The following is a 16,510-nucleotide window of genomic DNA, read 5'->3' on the forward strand; positions in this document are numbered from 1 at the left end:
ATATTTGAACTCCTGGGATGAATAACTCAGAAAAAACATTATCGTAAATTTAAAAATTCAATCTTAAAAATTATTTTTCCCCTTTTTCTAAGTACCAATGCAGAAATGTCTTTTAGTGCATTCTTCCAGTGGGCTGCAGGTAATGTGGGCAGAAAAAAAGCAATCTCATTAAATGAATGGCTGTGAGGAAATGGCTACTTTCTATTTTCTCTTTCACGACCTCATTAAACCCCTTTCTTATGAGTTATTAGCCTCTGTATCACCTCTCACACTGTATTTAAGCAGAATGGCCTTCATTCTTTTATTATAAGTATGCTTTAGGGTAATGGACACCTTGTGATTGCCAAATTTAAAATATGACTTCTCAAACCAGAGTTATTTTTTTTTAATAATAACATAGGTACCTTTTATTTAATCTACTGCATGTTTCTCTTTCCAAACATGTCCCCACTGCTTCTTAAAAATTTCTTCAAACTGAAATCACTGGACACAAACACAAACTAAATGCACAGAAAAGCTTATAACAAATACAGGTTTGTCTTTCTTTGCTGATGATTAAATGTAAGAAACCAAATCCAAGCTGAGAACGCCACTAACGTTTAATGGAGAAAAGAAAACAAAGTCACTTTCAGTGAAGTTTTACTATATAAATGTCTTAAATGATTCACTCAGCCATATAAACCAAACCAACCAATCAGAATTAAGTATACAGTATATACGGTTTTCAATTCAAGTGTAGCAGGAAGTGACGTCGAAATCATTGTGCCAGCCGTCTCAACAGGCCTTGGCGCTAAATGCAAAACAAAAAATAGTCCTTTGCCATTCAATGCTGAAATTCTGGAAATCCCGACACCTTTTCGTTTATAACTCATGTAAATTAAAAATCAGTTTTGTTTTTGTTTCCCCATTGTATATGATTGGCATGTAGTGCTATTCTGCTAGCTGGAGTTAGGTTCAGAAGGCTCTGAATAGCTGGTTGGGTAGATAACCCAGGTGAAGAAAGGATGTTTGGGCTTCTCTCTCCAGGCTTGCCAGCTCCTGGACGGTTGGGGCCAGAACATCTACGTGACCCTTGTAGTTACCACCTAGACAAAGACGACAGGTTTCCTGGTCAAGCTCAACACACGAGCAGACATAATAAATACTACAACCTGCCTCATGATGCTTTAATGCTCATTATAATCCTTCCAAACAACAGATATACTTTAATGTGCATATGCAACCATTCCCGTAGTCTTGTGCAGACATGTTATCCTTCCTTTTTGTCACACATACCTCCCATCGCTCTGCGCTGCCCATAGGTCACCTTTCCATCAAACTCATCCACGGGTACTTTGATGTCTGGCTCACACTGGGTGATGGTGCACTTTAAATGTTCCTCGATTTCTGAAAGGAGCTGTGATCAGAGGAAAAAGGGGAAAAAGAAATGACACAAGCAGAGTTTAAAGTGCATGATGAGGATGTGTGAGTGAAAGTATGTTGTGTGTAACTTTACTTCCCAACTGGTTTTAAAGGTGAATGTATTGGATTATTAACCTGGCACACCCCAAACCTAAGAGTGATTATGAATGCATGTGCTGCTTATACAGTCCTTTCAAAAGAACTGCTGTATCACACATGTTTGTATTTCAAACAGTAAATTGGAGCTGCTGTATCAACCAGACTAGTTTTGTGTGCATCTTTATTCACCTCTTTTTCATTATACCAGATGGTGCATCCTCCATCCTCCTTCAGTCGTGTGTTGTAGCAACCTCTGCCTCGGTTCGGGCAAACATGGTACCACACCTGCACAGGTAGAAAAGTGTACTTAAAATCACATACAAAATTCAAACTTATATGGACTAAACAGACACCTCTACTCCACCTTACCTTCTCTTTCTCCATAGCAACTAAGGAGATAGCCAATCCCATTCTGTAAGTCGAAAAGAAATTACACAACATCAATGCTACGTAGAGATTACATTATAATTTATTGTTTGTCGTCACTCAGGCACGCCATGTGAAAGTTTGAGGTGGCAATGATGATGCAGATGATCTGCTCTTGTGACCTTTAAAAGGAACAGATGGAAGAGAAGAAGATGACAAAAGGAAGAAGAAAGAAAGGAAGTAGATGACTTTGCCTTTGTCATCTACTTCCAGATTGACTTTGGCTGATTACTCCTACTTATTTAGGAACTGCGTTCCATTTCGTTAATGCTTTCACCTTCATAAGGGGCAGCCGACTAGAGTGATAGTATCCTACGTTTATCGTTGTTTAAACAAGAACTCTGTCTTTTTGTTTTCAAAGTGGCGACTTGCTAGAATGATAAATTCTAACCTTGTTTTTTTTTCCCCCTTCTTTCAGCTATTGTAGTACATACAGGGATGACTGTCCTTCTATGGAGGTTTCTTCCTGTTAAAAAGGAGTTTTTCCTTCCCACTGTTGCCAAGTGCTTGGTCAAAGGCGATCATCTGATTCTTGGGGTTCCTTTCTTTCGTTATAATATTGTAGGGTTTTACCTTAGAATATAAAGCAACTTGAGGTGGCTGTTGTTGTGATTTGGCGTTACATAAATGATGAACTGGTGTAATGCCAATAAAACTGGATTGAGTTGAATTAAATGCATGTTTGTTTTGCCCTTTAAAATCTAGACTGTAATTGGCCTGAATTATGGAAGATTTTTACTGGTGGAACTGCAGTTTGAATTTCCTGATTAACAGCAAGTAAATAATAAATACATTTATACATATATTTAACCAATACAACATAATCTTTCACACAAACTTATGAATATTAAAATGAATAAATAAGTTAAGTTATAACAAAATAAATTCAGTAGGTACCTTTCAGCTCTTCCCACTCTGCCGATACGATGGACATAGTTCTGCTTCTCATCTGGCAGAGTCACGTTAATCACTGGAGGAAGAAACCATTAACATAAATATATAAAGAAATATATAGCAACTCTTCTGTAATGTTCACTGAATATATAATTTTTATTTGTAAAGTAATATAATTTTCTAGCAAGCATCCATATACCATAAGGAACTCCGTGGATGTCAATTCCTCTGGCAGCTACATCAGTGCAGATCAACAGCCTCACTTCTTTTCTCTGAGAACACAAACAATCCTCAAAAACACTGACTGGTTGCACTTTGTTAACCTCCTAGGACCTGACGTCCACATATGTGGACATCACCTTTTGGGTTATTTAGACCAAAATAATCAATTTTGCTCTACAAGAGCCTGATATCCACTTACGAGGACATTATACTGCTACTGTTCTATCAAAATTTTAAACGAATATCCTCATATGTGGCTCTTATTTTTCTTAAAAACCAAAATAAGGTAAAACAAAAAATCTGGTAATTCTTTGTTTTTACATTCATTGGGCCCCAATATGCCCAAATATCAAAGAGAAATAAAAAATGCATGCCGTGGAAGAGTTCGGGTCTTAGGCGGTTAAACAGCATAAGCAGGTTATGATTTTTGCTTTGTTTAGCTTTTTTTGTTATTTTACCTTGAAGCGCTCCAGGTTATTTTTCCGCTCATTAGGCTTACGATCGCCATGGAGGCAAACACAGGACAACTGGTGACCTTTGCTATTTGGACCTGAAGAAGACACACATGAACTCAGCCATTTGTAACTGGGGGAAAAAGACCAAGTATTCATATTTAACTGTGTCTTTTTTCACTTTCTAAACTTCTGTAGTGGCTCAAACAAAAACATCTAAATTGTTCCAACACAGCCTACCTCCTCCTTGCTGAATCAAGTACTGCTCCATGTTGTCACAGTCAATTTTGGTACGACAGAAGATTATAGCCTGGTCCATTTTGTGTTCTTTAATGGCTCTCACTGTGTACTCGCCCTTCAGGATTTTGATGGCCTCTGACCACATTTCTGACTCACAAAAAGACACACACACACCTTTACTGAAGTTCATATTAAGGTAAGTGTTATCTGTGTTGTTTATGTGATGTGTATACTGACTGGAGTGAATGGACAATAATGATATTTTACACTTTCTATCAGGGTGATGAAGATGAGCGGTCTGAACTGTGCTGCTCAACTGCACCTACCTGCAGTATTGACTCCTGGTCTGGTGTTATCATTTGAATGAACTTCATCAGTCTACCCAGAGAAACAGAGGAAACAGCTAAATCACCACAACTCTAAACTAAGACAAAGACATGATAACAACATACATAGTGTAGAATAAAAAGGTGATTATTCCTCCACCCAAGTCTGAAACACAGCCGAATTGCTTAACTTGATGTTTCAGTACTTTTCTGTTTATTCGGTTTCCTTCCCCGAGCACGAGGAACTCACCCGGATGTGGTTCTTGCCGAGGCGCTCCCACAGATGGTCGCTCTTCGGATTGACGGGCACCACTACGTGGTGGACAGTCTCCGGAACAGAGTCCTCCCCCTTCAGATCCACCCAGGTGGGAAAGTGCATGATGCGCTCGGATAACTTCTTCACATCGAATGAATGCAGTGTCGCTGAGCATACAATGACCTGGAAAATAAAGAGATCGTCACCTAAACTACTAATGCCAGCAAACATCCTTCTACTACAACATCTATCATAGTACACAGGTTTAATTTCACACATGTAATTTATGCTCAGCATTACCTGCAGTCTCTTGCCATCAGAGGTGACCTGGGGGATTTGATTATGGATCCTGTTGATGAAGTCTGTATAACCTGCTGACAGGAGGCCGTCCTGAGATACACAAAAGACACAAAATAGTTAAGGGATTTTATGCTATATTATATATATCAACCATAAAAAACCCCAAAACAAAACATATGTGTAATCTATAAAAAAACAAAAAGAATTCACATACACACTCATCCAGCACCAGAAAGCGGACTTCGGACAAACTCAGTTTCCCAGTGGAAATGAGGTCATCCAATCTACCAGGTGTTCCCACCACAATGTCAATCTAATTATAAGATGACACCAGGAAAAAAAGAGGAAAAATGGCATCCAATTAAAAAACATATTTCAACAATTTGATTTACAGTAATTAAAACTACCGGTAAGTCAACGTTTTTTGTTTTTTTGGGGATGGGAGTAGGCGTAACTGTACGTGTCACATACCCCCTGTTCCAGAGCAGCCAGCTGGTCTTTGGCAGCCACACCACCAATCACCAGCAGCTCCCTGCAATGACAGACTGACAAATTACCAAAATAGCACAGCTCCATCTGGTGGTGTAAAAACGCAGGCAAATGATGTTTTTAAAGGGATGACAGAATAATCTGGATTGTTACTACAAATGCATTTTTATTTCTTTTTTTAAGTCGAGGTTTTTTTCAGTTTGTGTCACTCAGTGTCGATACCACCTCCATGGTGTCATACCTGAGTTTGGGATTATCCACATATTTCTTAAACTGCGTGACATTGTTGAGGGTTTGTTCAGCCAGTTCTTTAGACGGCTCAATGATCAGGGCTTTGGGTGAATTTGAGGATGTTTTCACCTGACTCACGTTGGCACTGCCTGCACAATCACAGAAGAAATATTGTACTTGGCATACTCAAATTTGAAAATGTACCTTGTTTTAACACCAGTGAGTGAAAGAAGGCATATACCGTAAAAGGAACAATCTTGTCTTAAGTGCCTGAAATGAGGTTGAAAGCACACACCTGTCTGAGAAGATTTGACAGCATGACCCTCTGGTGCCTGGTCCAGGGCAACAAATCCACTCTTAGGGGGGTGTTTAAAGTCTTCTCCTCCAAAGTTAAACTTTAGCTCTGCATTCTGTAAAACAGAAAAGATGATGGTGTCAGTCAGGCATCAGTTTTATATGTTCTCTGCCATCACTGTGTTGTCATATCCGTCGATACCTTGAGCACACAGGAAGCAAAGAAAGCTTGATTCTTCAGATTTTGAGGGATTTCAAAAGCCACACCCAGGTCGTTACCTGATGAAAAAAAACACAACATAAACCAATTATGAGTTATTTCTCTATTTCTAACAACTTTGAATAGGTTATTTATTTTTTATAATAGAAAAACTGGGACCATACCATTTTTAGAGAATGAAATTTGGCTCTTTTCTAGATCCAGGTAGCATCCAATAGTGTCATGCATGGTAAACTCCTAAAAAAAAATAGCAAAGAGAACCCATTTAAAAAAAATCATTCCCAAATTTCTTTAAACGTGTAAATAATATGATCTTTCATTATCTGTTACCTCCCCATAGCTGTCAAACTGCTTGTTGTTGGATTTCTTTCCAGTCCCACCAAAACCAAACCCATATTTATCAGTTCCTAGAAAGAAAAACAAAGAGTCTGGTGTTAAATTACAGTAGTGCCCTGGTGAAATAAATTGTTTAAAGTGGAGCATTTTCTGCTGCATTAATACTGTAGATGGTAGAAAAGAATACCCAGGTCCAGAGCCGCCTGACTGGTAGACCAACCCACCCGGCACAGGCCCTGGTCATGGCAGGTCACCTCATAGCAGTACTTCCCTAAACAGAAAAACAAACATATGAGGACTGATAATAATTTACACTTTTATGTTTCTTGATCCATCATACGATTATTTGATTCTCTGATCACTCCGTAAGCACTTGTGTACATCACACACCTTTGGTGACACCTTTAGTGGAGCGACAGCCATGCCACTCTTTGAACTCCCTGCTCTGGCAGCACAGTCCATCTGACCCAATTGCTAAGAAGAAAAACATTAAAAGGCAATGAGCAGATGTTGTTTAAAAAATCAAAACAAAAAGCTGGAAAGTGACATTTACATAAACATTGCATGTTTATGATCTGTTCTTACCGAAGGCTGTACTGCGATCATAAGGATTCATCTGCCAGCTGTTGAAAACTGAGACAAAACAAAAGAAGAGCAGGTCAAACACCTGCAGAACACTCTATACTGTCTACCCAACATTAAAAGTCTTAATTTATATGCACACATTTAAGATGGGATATGAATCATGAAGCCTGAAACCAAATAACTGATTAAATATTCTCACTGGCTCCTCCAGTTTTAATAGAGGCTCTGCCCTTTTTGCCCTCCTGCTGATCCTTCAAGGTCTCGTACACAATCTGGATCACAGGGATACTGAAGGCCTGAGGAGGACAATGGGAAACTGTCATGACTCAGTAAGTGTGAAAATAAATATATACAGTGTAGACATACAAAGAAGAAAAAAAAGAAGGCATTTCTCCCAAGTTTGTGTCGCTGTTAAGTACTTACTCCTGTTTTGCCACTGCCAGTTTCCGCAGCCTTAGAAGACAGAAAAGTCAGATGTCAGCCTCGCAGCAGAGTGCAAATATCTGTGAGCCAAATGTGTCCAGAGAACCAAGCTTACCATGAGCACATCTCCTCCACCAAGGATGAGGGGGATGGACTCCGCCTGGATGTCAGTAGGCAACCTGAAAACCGATTATACATTTAGTCAGTTTGATATCAAATATTAAAATGTAAGCATACAACAGCATGCATGATTTTGCAAATTTGTAGCTGGACTCACAGCCAGTCCATCTCTTCCACAGCCTGCGCGATTTCAGGCATTACCCCCATTTCTGTTACATAAAAACACATATTAAATGGTTGAGTGGGCTTACGTAGCTTCAAAACGACAGTTGATGTGTAAGCAATTTAAAACCGTAACGTCAAAATTAAGTAGGAATGTAAAAATCTCACCACCAAACGCTGCCATTGCTGCTGCTAGTACAAGTGCAACGCAACCGGATGTGCCGGTCAGCAAATGCTCCCCCTCAACAGCCAAGAAAAAATAGTTCCGGATAGTGAACAAGTTCGTAAAAACAAAGCGGGGGGTTGAGAAAAAATGTCGCTTGTGGACTTGAGATACAAAAGCTAATATTAACATTTATAATAAGCCAAATAAAATCACAAAACCGCTTTTATAGACGGTTAGCAACAGTTCAATTACAAACGCGTTTCTTTATAATTTGTCCCTGCTTGTCGCCGTAGATTTCTGACAGCTGTAAACATGGCCGAAGAAAGCTTAATTGAGGGCGAAGAAGAAAACATTTTATACGATTTACTGGTTATTACTGAATGGCCTCCAGAGACGGACACTCAGGTTGGTAGCTTTCACTTTTGCGGTTTTTTATTCACGGCGTAGCTCTTGTGGTGAGCAGCTATCTGTAGAAATGACCAGCGAAAGACAACCGCCTTGAGTTTCGTGGGGTCAGCCGCCCAGAGCCACGTAGCACAAATACATGATAAGTTGCAGTTGGTTGTCTTGATAAACAAAGTTTCACCTTTCCGTCGCACGTCATACATCACACAGCAGAGCAGCAAGTGCTCATTTAGCACTAGTGTCCTGCATACCTTTCATTTACCTGCAGCTTTTATAATGATCTAAAATCAAAAATCTGCTCTGTCAGAGAAACGACCTATCACTAGGTTTCATTAAAACTCCAGAATGAAATTGGAAAAACAATATCAAAATATGGCAATCGCAGCTCATCTGTTACTATTTTACATTGCAGTTGCGAGGCAACAAGGAGTACAGCACCTCTCTAATTGCAAAAGCTGTGACAGGTAAGTTCTGATTTTCGTTGCCATGGTGTGATAATATGCATGCATGCATATGTTGCATATATACAGCTATACAGCACTTGCCCGAAGCAGTTACATCCTCACATTGATTGTAGCTATTCTAAAATGATCAATAAACTTACCAACAGTCCACCACGCCAATCTTTATATGTATTTTGCTTGATGTTCTTTTATTTATGACACCAGAATACAGTATGGAGATCATAGAGGCTGGAAGGCATACAATCTTCTTACTGAGATATTAAAGTCCATCCAGCATCCAGTACTGTGCAAAAGTCTTGATTCATGAGTTCATCTTGAGTTCATCTATTTTCATATTTCATTAGGAAAATGGAAAACAGGTGTGGTGATTTATTGACACTGCAAATTAAACAAAATCTGTGAAAGTCTATTTTCCTCATTCAAAAATGATCATATCATGTGATAGATCATATCATATTTTATCATATCACAACATGATGCTAGAGTCTGTTATAGATGACAGTTTCTCTTCATATTCTAATGTAAATGCTTCCAGAAACATTGATCCTGTTTGGCTTAATCTCTGAGACTGAGGCTAGTGTTGTCCAGATCTCAGCTGTTACTTCAAGCTGTGCAACTGAGGATTGTGTGTGGAGTTCTCTGATGTTTACATCAGTTTTTCCCCAGGATTTTCAGGATTCCTCCCACCAGAAAAACAATCTCCATGGTAATCTGAATCTCCAAATTGGTCCAAATAGTCAATAAAAAATCTAATAAACAAGCCAGGAACATTTCTGCAATTGTAGTCAAGGTGGAATAACAGAATACTATAAAAAAGAATAAAATTCTAGCCTACAACACTATTCTTAAGAAAACCCTGTTTAATAAACATCAAAATTTTATTGATAAGGCATCATTTTTAACATCATTCTGTTTGCGCCATGTCCCTTTAGCGTTGCCTCCTTATAAAAGAGGAAAACCGCTTGCTTCAGTTTGGATGTGAGTGAAGTAAAGCTGAGTCTGTGCTTGTGGCCCAGAGTCCATATGCATATGAGCATATGATAGCATTAAATTTTAAGGCTGATAACATATTGCCACGTGTGCTAGGATCTCAATAGTTTGCACCAGAAGTGTGTTTAAAAAAACAACAAGCAAGTAAAATCAGTAACAATGAAACAAAGAGAAAAAACTAAACTGTACGTGATCAGACATTTATTAATAACTACCTGTCATACATTTCTTACAGGCCCTTTCCGCTTGATCCTTCACTATTTGTGGTACAGGTAAGCCATTATTATTTTAAAAAGGATTGCTGTCTGCTCCAGGCATGACTTGCTGTTATTTCACCAGTGTAAACAACAAACATGCTGCATAAAGCTGTGACTCCTAGTGCTTAATATTAATCCGATTTTTACAGATACGCATTACATATTTCATAACAATCCCAAACCTTATGGATGAAGTAATGTGATTGTTTTTCTTTGGCTTTGACTATGAAAATCTTGTGTCGGGAAGACTTTTAGTAATGTGATGTACATAGTGACAAGAACTTTATTCTGATTTTGTTTTCTGTCTTGGTAAAAATATTTGAGTATTAAATGCGCTAAAAATTAACACGCTTCATTGCTGTTTTTTAAGTGACGCAATAAGCAGCAGCACTAACAGTGCTACTGAACTGTAAAAGGAATAGTGTCAACTCTTTTACTTTGAGACATTGTAGATCAACAGATGTAACTTGGCAATGCAGATTAAAAAATATCATCATTTTAGTTTTATTATAGGTGAAAAATAAATTATATTATTAATTATTGTGATTTTTAAATAATTAATAATAACATAGTAAAGCTAAATGACGATACAGCCGTTAACATTATATTGACATAAAGTCAAAACATTTCAAACAGAAAGTTCTTGGTATTTGAAATAAGGCCCCTTTCTTGTCTGCTATGTCTTTAAAAAAAATATCAAATTTATCAGAATTTGTTACAATGTACATCATGTTTCAAATGAGATGTTCAAAATGTGGACTTTTTGCATACTGTTTTAATCAGTATGTCCCTCTGAAAAAATGCTGCCCATGCATATATGCTATACCGTCTACCGTCTTAAATGTTTAATTGTAAAAGGCAATAAAAATGCTTTTTTTTTTTTCCTTTTAGACGTGTATCTTGAATATATATTTATAGTGCTATAGTACATTATATTGCTAACTAAGATGACAGCTTACTGCAACCCATAACACAAGTCAGTCATTGGCTTAGGTCAGGGGTGTCAAACATAAGGCCTGGGGTCCAGAATCAGTCTGGGAAAGACTCAAATTTGGCCCACAACTTGGCCAACTAATTTACCCACTGTTGTGAAAAGAGAGCAGCCAAAAGTAGCTTCATATTGACCCACATGTTTTGTAGGTAAATGTTACATCAGTCTGAAAATATTCTTCTCACACTCTCCCGATATATAACACTAACACACGCAACGATTTTTCCTGCGGTAGATTCTGTAATTCTCTAGCACCAAGGCCTGCTTATCCTCTCAGCGGGTGGTTTGCTGGCAACATCAATAACCTTATTAAATATTTAAGAACTCCTCCAGCCATGTTTATGTCCCAGTTCCCCTTCTCTTTCTGTGGATGAGAACGTATTAGCAATTGTATTGGATAGAATGAGGCTGTTGTCCACATGCTGTGCTATTTGCATTTGTTGAATGGGGGAACGTGTTCAGCCGAAAACACGTTTACACATATTTATATTTGTGTTTAAATATTGTAGAAAACATACGTGCTGTGGCTAATGTTGCTAACTACTGTATTCAAAAACGAGGCTGTACAGACAGGAAAAAAAAATCTATATAAATTATGAATGAACCCCCCCCCCAATACCCACCCACAATACAAAATTTTCTTTCCAGTCATTGTACCTGTTTGATTTCATAGTGATCTTTTTGCATTTGTTAAGTCACTTAACGCTGACCTTTGAGTCATTCAAGCATAAAAAGGCTCCTAACTAAAGGGATGAACCGTTGTTGTGTCTATACAAAGGACCAGTTTAAAACTGTAGCATTATCAAGAAAGCTCCTCACTGTGAGTGAAGACAAAGTAAACTGTGGCCAGGACGATTATGAAAATGTTCATAATATATAATTTAAATCACTCTCATCCAGCTGAATATGAACATTTTAAAGACTTTAACAAAGGCAAAGTAGGTAAAGCTAAAGCTGTCCAGAGCTCCAAGCCAACCATAATCCAGCAGCCTCAGTATGAGCAACATATCAAAGCAGGAAAGTTGTGGAGTTGAGTGAAAAAGAGAAAGACATTGATATGGTGTTATTGTCTGACGTTATTAACATAATGGATGCACGTAACTGACATTTGTTTTATTATATACAGTAAATCTGTTGCACCTGCCTTTGTTTTGGTAGAGAAGAAAATTGATCGATGAATATCCTGACAGTTATAGTTCTTGGAAAGGAAATCAAAATCAGCAAATCAAAGTCACTCATTTTTAAAATGAGTGACTTTGATTTGAGTTGACTTGATTTTAATAAAATAACATAATGTAGTTACATCCAACAAATTATATAAAACCTATATAAAATCACTTGTAATATAATTTGTATGCACTAGACCTTTTAGGTAAAGTACTCTGTTAATGTACCTACTGATTAATGGTTAACCTGTTATAATTTGTTTTTTCTTCTCGTTTATTTGACCTTGTGTTTCCCAGCCCCTCAAGCTCGTCCCTGCCTCTCGGTCTTGTCCGCCTGGCAAACAAGCAGATCAACTGGCAGCTGGTGCTTGCAAGGTGCAACAAAAACACACACGCTCACTTACAGACATGCTCCGTCTCTGTAATCAATACCTGAATGTGAGCTACTTTGTTGCTGACACACACTAAGTCTTTCTCTCTCTCCCCTTGCCTATCCCCTCAGCCAATCATTTAATTGCACTCATTACAACAGACAAACCAAGTAGAAAGGCAGTTTTTAATTGACTATCGATTCCACCATCCGAGACAGTGAGAAGCGTGGTCAAAGATGCTGCAGATGTCCATTAGTTTGATGTGGCTGATTTCCGTCTGCCCCTATATCTTTTCTCTCTCATTTCATTTCCTCTGAAACTCTTTTTGCTACGCTTAATGCTCCCGATTATTACTGTTCCTTCTCTCTTTCAGCAGTCCAACCTGGACATTTATTCCCATCTTTATCATTCAACCCCCCACCCCCCCCACCCCCCCCCCCCCCCACCCCCCACCCCACACACACACACACACAATATCCCACACATAATCTTTTCACTCTTGAGGGTCTTCATCTAATTTTGATTTATATTATAGACAATACCATCTATTTATGTCTTTCTTTCTTTGCTCTTCTGCTTTTCTTCTGTTCTCTTTGATTTTTTTTTTTTTCAGTGATTCCTGACCCATTCTCTTGTTTTACTCCACAGCAATGGCAAACTGTTGGCAGTGGTTCAAGATCAGTGTGTGGAAATTAGGTAATTACTGAACTCTGTCTCTCTCTTTGAGGCTGTGTTTGTGTGTGTGTGAGTGATAGTCTTAATTAAGGGGGTGATTTATCACATCTCGCTTTAACAAAGAAGTCCAATGTCAGCTTGCATTTAAAAGATGAAAACTGTGTTTCGAGCATCAGTACAGAGTGTAATCCATCACAGGAAAATATTTGAATCAGTTTAGTGTACTTTCGTAGCACCCATCTGAAAAAATTCAAGCTAACAATGGAAACACCAATGCTTCCCTTTTCATTTGTGGGTGTATAAGGAAAGCGATCAAAACATACACACGCATGAATATCTGTGTGTTCTTTTTCAGTGCTTGTAATTATTTCCTGACATAAATCCAATTTCCCTGTGCGCAGAAAAAATGCACTCAGTCAGCAGTGTGCTTCACTGACATAATGTAGTGCTTTAAAATGAGCAAAATTTCAAAATGAAAATCTATAGCCGTGAACTAGATATATTAGGATGCCTTACTCTCTGGAGACTAATCGTACACTCATTCTAAAGCGTTTGCTCCACGTGACCCTTTGTGCAACTGGAAGGCGGTTTCATACATGGAGCAATATGAAAAAGCTGAATGTTTCTGTTTCTCAGTATGCTCAAATTTAAATGTAGTTGACCTTTTATGATCAAGAGCAGTCAGGTCTCTTCGCTTTTGCCTCTGCTTGATAGTGTGGGCTACTCTTTTGTCCTTTTTTCACACTGTTGTTGTTTAATCACAACGTTTTATAGCTGCGCTTCATGGCATGAATTGAGTTGTGTGAGTGGGTGTTAAGTCAGCTCAAGGCCTTATCCCCTGAGCTCCTTTAAGAGTCTGTCGAAACACTGCCTACCCCCACTTGTCTGCTTGATCTATTGAGCTACTTTAGTTGGCAGGCTGTCAGTGGCTGTTATAACCCAACTTATACCAGTTCGTATAAGAAGTGTATCAATGTCTCACTGTGCAATACCACCTCTCCTTACTTTTTTTTTTTTTCTGTGTGTGCACGTTTCCTCCTCAGGTCTGTGAGAGATGACTTTGGCTCACTCATTGGGAAGTGCCAGGGTAAGACCTTGTCCCTGTGTATTATCAGTCACATTCTTGTTCCTGGTAAATGACGATTAAATCGCCATAACTTACTTCACTAAGCACTCCATTTGTTTTATAAATGTGGGGGTTAATGTTGTAGAGTACAGTGTGTGTGCCCTTGTACTCCTTTATGTGGTATGTCAGATGCTTTGAGTTTATTTAAGAGATATCTGGTTTGTGTGTGTGTTTTCATATACCATGTAATGAACTACTCTAGTTACACGTATATGAATAGAAAAGATTGCAATTTTACTGTGTTAATGCCTTAAAGTCTAGAACCCAAAAATCCAACCTTTCGTTGCTTTATTGTTGTTTAATTTTGTATTTATTGTTCTGTTAGTCTGAGCGCAGGTGACTAACTCAGAAATAGAAAACATTTTTAAGGTCTCTGGTGGATAAACTATGCACCATCAACACTCTCCTATCTCTTCTTTTCTTAATTTTTTTTATCTCTTGGTCATAATAAATGCCAGAAGGAAAGAATTGGTGAACATCTGCTTTGGTTCTTTTGTGGTTTATGAGCCCTTTTGGTGCTAGTTTTTAATAATGTAGGTTTATTTTGTGTTTTCAGCTTAATAATGGCATCCTTAATTTGCATCAACATCCCATTGGACCTCATGTTGAGAGTTGAACAGCTATGAAATACAAGTTTAATAAGTGAACGCATTTGCCTGAATCCGAGCAAAGCATAAAAAAATCTTGAATCAACTCCAGACTTTTTATTTGCTTAATATTTCATAGCATAACAAGGGAACAGGCCTCACCTGGACATCAAACTGCTGGCTGTAATTCAGTTAATGCAATACTTTAGTAATCCTCCTTCAGTTAAAGCTGAAAGTCTGCACTTTGTTTGTGTTAAAATACACTCTAGTCTTGTAGAAAGGCAAAATTGCAAGAATTGTTATTGCACAAATACTCAGGATTCCGATTGTGTATTAGAAATGGTATACACATCACAAGCCTTGCAGCTGACTGACAACCTGTCCAGTCTGCCACCCCATGATAGCTGGGATACGCTCCAGCCTCCCAATGACCCTGAACATACTGTTGGTTTCACATTAAGTTACTGGACATATTAAATATCCTAGCTATACTGTTTTAGGATTAGGAATCCACCAAATAGCTACTGTGGCATCCACCTCTGATGTCAGTATGCCTCTGACAGCAGGCATTACACTAGTAGAATACAACCAGTGTAGCTAAATAATAAGCATTGTGTATTTACAGTGTTTTTATTTATTTAGAACTGTAGCATGTGTATACAAAACCTCATAAAATCAAATTGATGTTAAAAGCAATAACTGTAAACGCTGTAGGTATTAAAGCTGATTTACATCCCCTGAATAATTAGAAGAAATTATGTATTTGGATCAGCAGTCCTTAATTTGGAGACTTGTTTCTACAAATGATCCCACACAATCCTTCAGGGCATATTGTCAGATTTTCTAGATGCATAAATTAGAGTACTGTGATGACGTTGAACGATGTCGATTCACTGGCGTCTGTGGATCACTGCAGAGTAAACCGCTGTTATGAATCTGCTGTGAATGAAAGCTGGGAAACAAAGGAATCGGAGCTGCTTCGTGTGGCATCTTTCCATCTGCAGCTATCAAAAGTCCACTCTGTGATTGAGGTTGACTCTTAAGCTGTAGTTCTAAATTCACTGTATGTAAATTGAACATTATGTTATGCACAATATTTGTTGTGCTTCTTAACGTCTGCTCTGAGCTTGGAGTGTGTGTGAGACTGTGTGAAAGACACGTGAACAGCATCCGGGATAATCACCTCGGTGTCTACATGATCGCTCATTAAACGCAGCCTTGTTGTGACAGATAAAAACAGTTATTCTTAATTAGACGATGAAATTGTGTGCTGTGTTAGTTTTATTGCCGTATCTGAACATAGGTAAGCCCCAACTTTCTGTGAGCTCAGACGTTTAAAACATATAATGCTGAAGTGTCTTCTAATGCAGTTGGACAGATTTAGATGTTTTATATTTATGGTTTGTTTATTTTTTGTTGTTTTTGTTTATTTAAGCCTACAGTGGTTATGTAACAAATCCAGATATAATCCACCCCCCAGCACTAATGGACCACTTGGTTCATAAATTACCTTACTCAACACCGTTTCCTACATAAGTGTAATAATTTTGATCTGATAAGCTACTGAATAATACTACATTTTAAGGCGCTATATCTAAGCATTTTACTCTGAAAGTTCAGCCATCCCTGGCCCAGACTCATGATCTACTTCTCCTATTTTGGACAGGGCACTATATAGTCTCCCTGTGAAGAGAGTGCACTTTAAGACTGTGAAATCGAACTTGGTTTATAAAATGCTTACATATATAAGACCTGTAGGTCCACTCAGCGAACACTTCAACAGGTCCACCTTGCTAGTACCCGCTTTTTGCCTTCAGAACTGCCTCAGCTCTTTGT

The 16,510-nt window shown here is 38.3% G+C and overlaps 2 protein-coding genes across 4 annotated transcripts in view; one reads left to right on the top strand and one right to left on the bottom strand.

The window, feature by feature from the left end:
- Window positions 1–581: 581 nt before the first annotated feature.
- Window positions 582–7,717, bottom strand: ddx1 (DEAD (Asp-Glu-Ala-Asp) box helicase 1). Its single transcript, XM_085248036.1, has 26 exons — window positions 7,645–7,717; window positions 7,472–7,523; window positions 7,310–7,373; window positions 7,195–7,224; window positions 6,971–7,067; window positions 6,772–6,819; window positions 6,577–6,660; window positions 6,374–6,457; window positions 6,181–6,257; window positions 6,015–6,087; window positions 5,833–5,909; window positions 5,632–5,746; window positions 5,347–5,485; window positions 5,088–5,148; window positions 4,831–4,929; window positions 4,617–4,706; window positions 4,311–4,499; window positions 4,061–4,112; window positions 3,735–3,881; window positions 3,501–3,592; window positions 3,020–3,092; window positions 2,824–2,896; window positions 1,870–1,912; window positions 1,690–1,785; window positions 1,276–1,396; window positions 582–1,085 (listed from the first exon to the last, which is right to left on the bottom strand). The coding sequence occupies exons 1-26, from the start codon at window positions 7,658–7,660 to the stop codon at window positions 955–957; spliced, it is 2,223 nt and encodes a 740-aa protein (XP_085104162.1). The 5' UTR covers window positions 7,661–7,717; the 3' UTR covers window positions 582–954.
- A 73-nt stretch (window positions 7,718–7,790) lies between these two features.
- Window positions 7,791–16,510, top strand: part of nbas (NBAS subunit of NRZ tethering complex) — a 183,356-nt gene continuing 174,636 nt past the window's right edge. For 2 of the 3 annotated variants that reach the window (XR_014888753.1, XR_014888754.1), the window contains exons 1-6: window positions 7,791–8,047; window positions 8,460–8,511; window positions 9,737–9,773; window positions 12,213–12,290; window positions 12,935–12,982; window positions 14,005–14,048. Coding sequence is in view for 1 of the 3 variants with exons in the window: in XM_085248034.1 (XP_085104160.1) it covers window positions 7,955–8,047; window positions 8,460–8,511; window positions 9,737–9,773; window positions 12,213–12,290; window positions 12,935–12,982; window positions 14,005–14,048 (352 nt within the window). In the remaining 2 variants the exon portion in view is untranslated. The remainder of the gene's footprint in view (window positions 8,048–8,459; window positions 8,512–9,736; window positions 9,774–12,212; window positions 12,291–12,934; window positions 12,983–14,004; window positions 14,049–16,510) is intronic. The other variant, XM_085248034.1, reaches the window with a different exon arrangement.

The sequence above is a fragment of the Mchenga conophoros genome, linkage group LG15, assembly GCF_057382185.1.
Source record: "Mchenga conophoros isolate Kocher_MC1m ecotype Shallow Benthic linkage group LG15, M_conophoros_male_GT1.1, whole genome shotgun sequence".
NCBI lineage: Eukaryota > Metazoa > Chordata > Actinopteri > Cichliformes > Cichlidae > Mchenga > Mchenga conophoros.

Excerpts from the sequence above, each read along its gene's own strand:
- ddx1 (XM_085248036.1), bottom strand. Across the intron at positions 6,820-6,970 it reads TATTAAAACTGGAGGAGCCA|TTTTCAACAGCTGGCAGATG; the intron begins GTGAGAATATTT and ends GTTTTGTCTCAG. Across the intron at positions 1,786-1,869 it reads TTGCTATGGAGAAAGAGAAG|GTGTGGTACCATGTTTGCCC; the intron begins GTAAGGTGGAGT and ends CTACCTGTGCAG.